The 10,705-nt window shown below is 42.9% G+C and overlaps 1 protein-coding gene across 1 annotated transcript; it reads left to right on the forward strand.

Annotated features, from left to right (window-relative positions):
- The first annotated feature begins 6,848 nt into the window (after window positions 1-6,848).
- LOC125592500 lies at window positions 6,849-8,012 on the forward strand. The gene is made up of 2 exons (XM_048767705.1): window positions 6,849-7,005; window positions 7,135-8,012. Exons 1-2 carry the CDS (start codon window positions 6,849-6,851, stop codon window positions 8,010-8,012), a joined length of 1,035 nt encoding a protein of 344 aa, XP_048623662.1.
- The last annotated feature ends 2,693 nt before the right edge of the window (window positions 8,013-10,705 follow it).

Raw genomic sequence — 10,705 nt, forward strand, 5'->3', positions numbered from 1 at the left:
CGTTCCGAAAACATCCAGGCAGATGCTGTCGCGGCCTTAGCATCAAGTTCTGATCCAGGACTTAAAAGGGTAATTCCGGTCGAGTTCATCAAACACCCGAGCATCGGACCACCAATCGTCGTCAACCTCATAGAAGGTCAAGATGACAGAGAAGAAGAAGTTGCAATACAAGCGCAATCAGAGCAATCTGATTACGGCTGCGATACCCCGTGGCTGCAGAAAATTCAAGACTACATTATCGACGGACGCCTGCCCACCGGGAAATGGGCAGCCCGCAAAGTCCGAACACAGGCCGTGCGCTACGTAACAGTAGACGACGAAATTTACAAATGGAGATTCTCCGGACCACTCATAACGTGCCTGGAAGGGGAAGAAGCGAAAAAAGTGATGGAAGAAGTACATTCTGGGTCATGCGGCAATCATTCTGGCGGAAGATCACTGGCAGTGAAAATCAAACGCCATGGATACTACTGGCCAACGATGATCAGAGATTGCGAGAAGTTCGCACGAAAATGCGAAAAATGCCAGAGGCATGCTCCAACCATCCGACAACCAGCCGAAGTCCTCTCCTCCATCACATCGCCCTATCCTTTTATGCGCTGGGCCATGGACATCGTCGGTCCCCTTCATAATTCAAAGAAAAAGCGTTTCGTATTAGTCCTCACCGATTTCTTTTCAAAATGGGTAGAGGCAGATTCGTACGCAAGTATAAAAGATGTCCAAGTCAAAAGTTTCGTATGGAAAAACATCATCTGTAGGCATGGATTTCCTTACAAAATCGTAACCGATAACGGATCACAGTTTATCTCCACCCGGTTCGAGGCGTTCTGCGAAAAATGGAAGATACGGCTTCACAAATCAACGCCCATATATCCGCAGTGTAACGGATAAGCTGAAACGATTAATAAAACCATTCTCGACGGACTGAAGAAACGCTTAGAGGCCAAAAAAGGCAGGTGGGCCAACAAACTCGAGGGAGTCCTCTGGTCCCACCGTACCACCCTGAGGCGAGCAACAGGAGAAACCCCTTTCGCTCTGGTGTACGGAACGGAATGCATGATTCCCGCAGAAGTAGAATTCCCCGGTGTTCGAAGAAGGTTACTTCCCGAACGAGAGGAGCTCAACAACGCAATGCTCCTCGACGATCTCGATCTCATTAACAAGCGCCGAGATCGAGCGCTCATCTGAATCCAAAATTACCAACACACTGCCGCAAAGTACTACAATTCCAACGTACGGAATCGCAGATTTAATCAGGGAGATCTAGTCCTTCGCAAAGTCTTCCAAAACACCTCTGAACGAAACGCGGGAAAACTCGGAGCAAACTGGGAAGGACCCTATAAAATCGAAAAAGTCGTCCGACTGGGCTCCTACGAATTAGCCAACATGCAATGCATAAAAATTCCAAGGACCTGGAACGCGATGCATCTCAAAAAATACTATCGCTAACCAACTCACAATCACGGAACTACGAGACGGCTTGATCTCCATAAGGAGTACGTAGGCAGTTTGTCGAAAGGCAAATTCAGCTGTCCCCCCAATCAAAAAGGGGGGGGGGGAGTGGATACATATACACGTATACTCGTATACTCTTAAACTCGAAAACATCCGACCACGCCTTTGATGTTTCCGACATATCTTAACCAAGCAAATTATCTTTTATCCGCGAAACATTTTCGATATTCAAAAATAAATCAGCCGTTAGGGAGAAGCAACCATTGGTATCGCGAGACGTCGCGAGAGATGCCTCGAGGGTTACTTCTTCCGAGCGACAAAGACGGACACTCCGTCAAAAAAATGATGAACATTTTAACACATATCTTGCGCAAAAACTCTAAACGACGGCATTTGCCACCAAGTTCGGTGCTGATCACATCGAACTCTTGAACGTCCTAAACAGACATAGCCATCTCACGAAGATGACTCTCGTACATCCGACACAAGGATAATAGCGCTATAAAAGAAACCCGAAATTTTGGTCCAGCACTTCCGGTTGGCTTAAAAATTGTCTCCGGAGAGATGCTCGATTCGTATCTAACAAGTCATATAATCCGAGAACCTATCGCGGACTTTAAATCGGTACGAATCAGGTTAAAATTGCGATAGATAAATCGATAGCCGGCTAGTCTCCGCATAAAATCTTAAACCGAAAGTAAACCTAGGTCTTGCCCTAAACCCAGCGCACTGGTCTGTAACATCTCAAGGCATGATGTCCAAAAGGTACGAGATCCCAAAATCATGCCTCTATGTTTATATTCGACATCTTCAGATATCCCGCGAAGTCGATATCTCGCGGAAGAACTCTCGAAACGAATCTCGAACAAAACATTTCACATCGAAAAAGGATATGAGACGACAACTCATCACCCGTCTTCCACGCCATACGTAAGCTTATGAAAAATGCAACTCGACCATTCTTGTCATAAAAAGCCGCAGACCGGCGGGGACTCAAAGCCACATACGGCCAGTCCCGAAACACGAAATGAGGCAATTTAAAGCCGAAACATCAAACATAAAAAAAAATCTCCCACAAGAGATCTTACCAAAGTCATCCTCAGAGCTAACGCTCCCTCTTCACCGGTCGTCTCATCTAAACCTGGAGCCGCGTCACCTCCGAGTACCGGATCCTTCCCATCCGGGCCTTCTGAACACGTCGGAAGGAAGAACGCGGATTTCAGGTCAGCAAGGATGAGATCGAAATCTTCATCCACGACTGCCAAATCTCCCTTGCAGCCGGACAGTCGCGCCTCTTCGGCCTCTAAGGTCGGAGGAGTCTCACTTTGGAACGATTGAACCACGGCCATCCCGCCCTCGATCGTCGCCAAGGCTATATCCCTGTTCCGAATGCATTTGAGAGAGCCCAGAAAGGCGGAGATCTTCGCCAAGCAAGCTTGGAACTCAGAACGAAGAGCGTCCTTGGCTTCTCGAATCCCGCGGCTCACTAATCCTGCATCGCCCTCGATCTGACGCTGAAGATGACGCACCTCCGAAGATTTGGCCTTCCTGGATTTCTTCTCCTTAAGCAATGAACTCGCCGTGTTCCCAAGGTCCCTCTTGAGCTCCCCTATCGCGACCTCAAGTTTCGACACTTTCACGGAGTGAGAATCCTTGACAGCCGTCAGCATGGCCTCGGTTTCGGACCATCTACCCTGAAGTTCCAACAACTCCCCGGCAAGACGACTGGTCTCAGAACCGCATTCGCTGATCATCCCGTCGATCAACGACACGAACTGCGAAACGAGAAGAAAGTTAGGGATTCTATGTCTTTTAGAAAAATATATAACAATCAAGAAAGTAAGTGAGCGACAAACCTTTCCGCGAAGCCCCGACGCCATGCTCGAGCCTCCTTGCTGTGAAGATTCCCCGTCACCGCCCTTGGTAAACTTCCTCTTCCGGCCTTAGGCTTAGTAACCGAAACAACACTAGGAGCGTGCAGCGCTAGAACGATCTCCTTCCTGGCCGGAGGAGGTGGCATAGAGTCAGCAGCCCTCTCCTTATCTTCAACGAGAATCGGAGTCGTGGACGATCCAGCAGGTAAAGCCGAAGCATCCGGGACGACCGAGCCTGCGAGAGTTCCCGTATCTCGCGGAGTTACGCCCTCGGTCCCATGAGCCGGAGCAACGGCCAGTGTAGAAGAGGACGGTAACTCGGCGCTAGCTTGAACCTGTTCTTTCTCGGCTTGGCGACGAACTAATTTCTCTCGAAAGGAGAGATGATCGGCAACGTAAGCCGGCGCTTCAACCGGAGAAGTCGGAATCGGCGCCGGAGATGTAGCCTCGCCCATCTCCACATCGGAACTTCGCTTGTCATCATGGGAAGAAAACATGTTAAAAACAAGAGATTTGGAGCTAGAGAGTTTTTGAGGGTTTGAAGAAGGGAAGGTGTGAAGCAAATGAATGACAAGAGCTCACTACTTATAGAAGTATGGGCTCGGAATTTTATATTTTTTAATAAACATTTTCTCGAGAATTCTCTTCCGTAGAGTTTGAAGTAAACTTCGTTCAATACGCCAACTTCGCCGAAATCGTCAAACCGCCCGCAAGAGTCTCGACTCTAACGAGCTGGGGGGCTAACTGTTGGGGTCGAAAATGGTTGCAACGAAGTTAACGTCAAAATCCCCGAAGAAGAAAACGTAGAAACCTTCTTCGACAAATACTTCTTCGAAATAGATTCTTCTTTACGGCTCCCACAAAACTTTAAAAAAATCCTTCTAATATCCCCTATATATTAAGAAGCGTGTATTATTTCCTTAAATAAAAGCTACGGTATTACCTAATATGATTAACATATATATGGCAATTAATGACTATGAATAATAATGATTTGATAACAATTTTTGCATATTTCTTCATTTTTGTTTAATTTTAATATTTTATATTATTAAAAAATTAGACAATCACATTAACCATATAATTAAAAAATTAGATTTTTTCTTATATATTATATTTTGAATTTTTAAAATAACTTTAAATTAGAAAAATGAGGAAACCTTATATGTTATTTTTTTTTAAACGATTTTAAATTAAAAAAAATGAGGAAACCTTATATGTTATATTTTTATTATATGTTAGATTTTTTCTTATATGTTATATTTTGAATTGTTTAAAACGACTTTAAATTACAAAAATGTAAGTTTTTCTTAAGCATACGACTAAAAGCATAAAAATGACATGTATCAATTCGATAGTTGATCTGAAACTTTTCAAAACCATATGGAAGCTAAATGTCAAAATAGTTCAACTGTGGAAACAGTACTAGTCATCTTTTTCAAGAATGTGTTCGATGAAAAAAAAAGGTTTTTGGGTCATAATTTCTTTAATGTCCAATCCGATCAACCCATGATATATTAAATATTGTTTAGTTCCACAATTTTTAATAAATATTGATCCAGTCCATCAGAAAGAAATTATATAATAACAACAACAAAAATTGTATATGTATAAATAAAATGATCAAATATATTAAAAAATTGTTGATAATATATACAAATAAACTCACTATGCGTAAGGCGCAAGTCTTATCCTAGTTATAGAGTATAGAGAAGCATATACTAATTTAAATGATAAATCTTTATAGTTAGATAACAATGTTTTACATGAAAAATCTCTATAGATCATGGTTCCATACATTCTTATGCTCTAAGGGGTGGCTAGAGAAAAAATTGAACATTGAAACTCGAAACTCTCATCAAACTTCACACATTCCAATGTGATATCTTGTATATTTGCATTGTTTTAGTCATTCATTCCTGCATATTTTGAATCATTTAGATTAGTATTTAGGTATCTTTAGGTTTCATTTGCATACATAAGTCTTTATTAGGTGTTGGAGTATCCTTTGGAGTTTTTGGAGGAGTTTGGAGACATTGTGGTCCAAAAAGGGGGTGAATTATGATCATTGGACGAGTTGAGTATCAGAGCGGGCTCTCGCAGCGACCTAGAGCACCCGCTCTACACAGAACAACACGGAGCGGCCAGCCGGAGCGGGTAGGAGAACCCGCTCGCCATTCTTTGAAGACACGGAGCAAGGAGTTGGAGCGACCCTCCGTTGCGGGGTAACCAACCCGCTGTAATCCCGAGCGACCATTCGGAGCGGGATGACGAACCCGCTCGGCATTCCTTGGTGTAACGGACGACATCCAGAGCGACCTCATGGAGTGGGGTCTAGAAGCCGCTGCGAGACAGAGCGACCTGCTGGAGCGACTTGAGCAACCCGCTCACCTTTTACCACTTACTCGAGTTTTTATGTTTTGTTTCTCAGATTTATTGACTGAGCCCACTAGGTTTTTAGAAGTCCTATAAATACACTCTAAACCTAAAATTATGACTTATCTTGTTTTCTATCTAATCAAAAACCACTTTTGGGTGAAAGATCTAATCTTGATCATAATTTCTTATCCTTTCTTGATTACTTTGACCATTAATCATGTTTTGATTTGGATCAACTAATGATCTAGTGTCTACCATGATTATAAGTGAGTAGTCATCTTTGGATTCATGGGTTAGGATGATTTAGGTTGATTAAGTGATGATCTAAAATGTTTAGAGTAGATTAAAGTGTTTCCTTGCTTGATTGAGTGATCTTAATGCTAAGCTTGAGTTGGTCATTCTGGTTTAGAACTCTAGACATTTCATTTCCCGGAAGGTGTTCGATGAAATTTCTGAGCCAACTCATCAAGCTCTTAGCTTACCCTACCAAAGGGATTTGATGTTAGGGGAGTTAGGAAAGTTGAATGATCTATCCTTAATGATTGCTTGATTGACACAAACCAAAGGAATTTGATGTTTGATCATGAGAGTAAATGAGCTTTTATCTTGGAAGAAAACTTGCTTAGAATTGATATCTAGACTTAGGGAAATGTGTTGATTGAAACTTTGCCATTTTAGATTTAATCTGAGTCATCTGAAATCAAAATCCTATGCCCATGATTCCTCCTTATTCCAATTGATTGAAAGTTGCTTTAGAAACTTGTTAGATTGATTGAAACCACTCATATTATTGATTGCATTTAGATTAAGTTTGAACATGAATTCACTTTGCATCAAAACTCTTAGAAATGGATTGACATCTTAATTACTATAATGATTTGATTATTGGACCCTTGAAAAGTTCATTTAAAATTTGGCGTTGTTGCCAATTCTAAGTTGATTTTAACATTGAGATATGGTCCTTGCTTGAGACTAAGTCTTATTTTCTTGTATCTAATTATTGATTCTCTCTCCTAGCTCTTTTGAATGTCAGGTACATGAACTTGAGGAGTTGAAGACATTAGAGCTTTTGAAAGGGAGATTGCAAAGAAGAGAAGAGGAGAAGAAAGAAAAGCTCATTTGGACAGAGTTGAGCTTGAGATGGAGGGGAATCAGCGCCAAGCTAGAGCTATTGGCACCTATGATCAACCCAATATACATGGGAGTAGGCTGGGTATCAGGGCACCAGTTGTGGAGAACAACAACTTTGAGATCAAATCCAGCTTGATCAACATGATAGAGAACAACAAGTATCATGGTCTTGCTTTGGAGGATCCACTTGATCACTTGGATCAATTTGACAAGTAATGTGGCTTGTCAAAAACAAATGGAGTCTCTGAAGATGCCTTCAATCTGAGATTGTTTCCATTTTCTTTGGGAAACAAAGCTCACACATGGGAGAAGAACCTTCCAAGTGACTCTATCACCACTTGGAATGAATGCAAGACAGCCTTCCTCAACAAGTTCTTCTCTAGCTCAAGGACTGCCAAGCTTAGGAATGAGATCTCTGGGTTTCAACGCTACTGGTCTCAATGCCCACATCATGGTTTCACCAAGGAGAGTCTGCTCAGTACCTTCTATAGAGGAGTTTTACCTAAGTTCAGAAGCCAGATGGATACTGCTAGCAATGAGTTCTTCTTGGGGAGAACTGAAGAAGATCCTGAGAAACTTGTAGAGAACATGGATCAGAGTGATTCAGTCTACAATGATGAGCATGATAGAAGCAGCAAAGGCAGTGGAAGAGATGATCAGAACACAAGGAAAGAGTTGAAGGCTCTACAAGACAAGTTTGATAAGCTTCTCTCAGATAGAGCTAAACAAGAGAAGGTGAACTCTGTTGGTGAGCAGAAACAAGAGGGGATTGTTGTGGTAAGTGAAGTTGATGGTCTAGAAGGTCAGGAAGAATTGTGCTTTGTGAATGCTAATGGGACATGGTACAAAAAGGAGCCTAATTTTCAGTACAACAACTACCAACAAAAGCCCTTCTACAACAACCAACAAGGTGGTTACCAAGCTAGGGAAAACTACTCTCAAGGCTTCTCCTCCAAAGGAAATCAGTCTACCCAAGGCCAAGTCGGATCTTCTACCTCTGCTCCAGAAGAGAGTAGCACTGATGCAATGTTGAAACAGATCTTAGAGTCCCAAACTAGAAGTGAGAAGCACATTGGATATGAGCTGAAGAACCTTCACACCAAAGTTGATGGAAGCTATAATGACCTCAGCAACAAGTTCCTACAAATCTCCTCTCACTTCAAGACTTTGTAGAATCAGTTTGCCTCTATGCCTTCAACCTCCAAGAGCCCAATGGGATCTCTACCAGAAAAATCAGAGCAGAATCCCAAAGAGTATTGCAATGTTATCCTCTCTACTACTTCTGGGATTGAGTTGAGTCATCATGAGAAAGAGGAAGATCAGATTGAAAGACTCATATATGGAACTGAAGTTGTTGCCAAGGCTGAAGCACAGATTGTGGAGAAGGTTGAACACAAGATTGTGGAAAGGGTTTAGATACAAACTGTAAAGAAGGTTGAGGGAAAGGTTTTGCAACCAGTTAGACACAAGGCTGAGAAACCGGTTATTGGGAAAGCTGTCACGCAATTGAAAGAGGTTCAGCTAGAAGAAGCTCATGTGATTGAGCAATCACCTTACGAAAAGCTCCCATTTCCACAAAGGTTCCTCACTAAAGCTCAAAAGAAGGTGATCTCCAAGTTCAGAAAAGACATGGGAGATGTAGGAGTCAAGCTTCCACAGATATCGAATATGCATGATGCTCATGTCCAAATGATGCTCATCAAGGACATTCTAGCTCACAAAGAAGAAGTAGGAGAGCTCCTAAACATCTCTACTATGCAGCTTGATCCACCAGTCACACCAAAGTCCCTTCCCAAACTAGAAACCCAAGGGAAGTTCACCTTGTCTTGCTCCCTTGGTAAGTTCACACTTGGTGATGCTCTTGTTGATTCTGGTGCAAGTGTGAATGTGATCTCAATGGAGATGGTGAAGAGTCTTGGGATTGAGAACATGGAGCCAAACACATCTTCACTCATGTTTGGAGACTCTTCTTCAACAACTCCATTAGGCTTAATCAAAGACTACCCTATGAAGATTGAAGACTGCACCATCCCTATTGATCTCACTGTTTTGAAGATGGGAACTGAGAAGAGAGTCTCATTGATCCCTGGCACACCATTTCTCACAACAGTAGGAGCTTGCATTGACTTTTCCAACAAGAAGGTCACACTCCTCAATGTGAACAAAGCTGTCTCCTACCCAATCAAGTCTCCAATGATGAATTTTGAGTATTGTGGAACCATTACTTATGGAGAACCTTCCATTGAGAAGCTCAAGGATGAAGTGATTGTTAGTGAGAAAGAAGGTTTTGATGGAGACTCATCTAAAGAGATGTGTGATGAGCACTTGGAAAGTGCTACAAAGGAGGGGGTGAGTAGAGCCATAGAGGCTACTCATGACAAGAAGAAGATGATGAAAGAACCTCACCCTACTTCTATTGAAAAATCTTCACACATTCTCACTCTTTACCCAATAAAGTTCAAAGATGGAGTGATTGAGTACAAGATCAAGTGCAAGGGAAAGTCTTCACCATTCTCAAGTGCAAAGGCCATCATCACTCCACAGCTCCAAGATGATCCAATCAAGCTTCAAGAGCTTCTCTCTCAACTCCTCACCATCACTCTTGAAGGTGGGAAAGATCCTCTTCTTCACTAGCCAATTGGAAGGAAAGTCAAGTTAGAGAATTAAAACAACCTCACTTGGGAGGAAGTCCCATGGTATCCCTTGTACATATTTCTTTTTAAGACTTTCTGATCAGTGGGTTGAGTTCACATCAATTTTGGTGGGTAAAACCGGTCTCCAGCAGGTTGAAGGATCAGTTTTCAGTTAAATTGCACTAGAGCGAGGTGTGGCAGCGGGGTGAGCACGTCGCGCTGTAAATTGGTCGACTCGAGGCATCTCAGCGCGGGGTGATGTAGCGAGGTCTGGAGGTCACTCCACGTGTCGACAGCTTGAGCTTACCTGGAGCGAGCTAGTGTTGCGAGGTGATGAAACCGCGCGTCAAAACTAAAAAAATGGAAGTCAAAGTTGGCGCGCGGTGGTGGCAGTGGGGTACTGAAGTCGCTCCTTAATTACAGAATCTGTCGACGGTTTCAGAGCGAGGTGATGCAGCGAGGTCTGGTACTCGCGCGTCAAAACAGAGTTTATAATTGAGTTCGGAGCGGAGTGATACAGCGGGGTCTGGACGTCGCGCCACGACTCGAAGATTCAGACGACGATTAAGCGCGGGGAGACGCAGCGGGGCATGGGAGTCGCGCGTTAAAATCCAAAAATATAATCGAAGTTGGAGCGGGGTATGGCAACGAGGTACCGAAGCCACTCCACGACTACCCAGGTATGATTTCTTGACCCGAAACCCGACAATGAGGAGGTTGCCAGCGAGCCTCAAGCATACTTCACTACCTTCCCCGATGACACCGGAGACGAGGCCACGACCTTTTTCCCGGACGCTTAGATAGGTACTCCATCACCTTTCCATTGTATATACCAGTTTTTCTTTGCATTTATTCTTTCTTTTGGGTATCTCTTTCAACTTACTAACACAGAGACTGTGTGAACTAAGTTTGGGGGAGGTACCAAGTATTTGATCATGTTTGCTTTGATGATATTGCATTGAGTCTTGCATTGTACATACATATTTGCATAGAACAACCAAAAAAAATTGAAAATTTTGAAAGACACAAAAAGAAGCATGTAGTTGCATCTCTTGCATTCTTAGGATTGAGTCTAGAGCATATAGGTTGCATTCACTTGCATATGGAGAAGCAGTTGAAACCTTTTAAAGAACACATGTCTAGAACTATAAGTGACACCCTAGTTAAACATATCAAGTAGCTTAAGCATCTCTTGAAAGCCTTGCATGTTTCGAGCCTTGAAAACTCTTCTTG

This window comes from Brassica napus, chromosome C9 (genome assembly GCF_020379485.1).
Source record: "Brassica napus cultivar Da-Ae chromosome C9, Da-Ae, whole genome shotgun sequence".
Taxonomy (NCBI): domain Eukaryota; kingdom Viridiplantae; phylum Streptophyta; class Magnoliopsida; order Brassicales; family Brassicaceae; genus Brassica; species Brassica napus.

Excerpts from the sequence above, each read along its gene's own strand:
- LOC125592500 (XM_048767705.1), top strand. The coding sequence starts at position 6,849 with ATGGAGGGGAATCAGCGCCAAGCTAGAGCTATTGGCACCTATGATCAA. Across the intron at positions 7,006-7,134 it reads AGAGAACAACAAGTATCATG|CTCACACATGGGAGAAGAAC; the intron begins GTCTTGCTTTGG and ends TGGGAAACAAAG.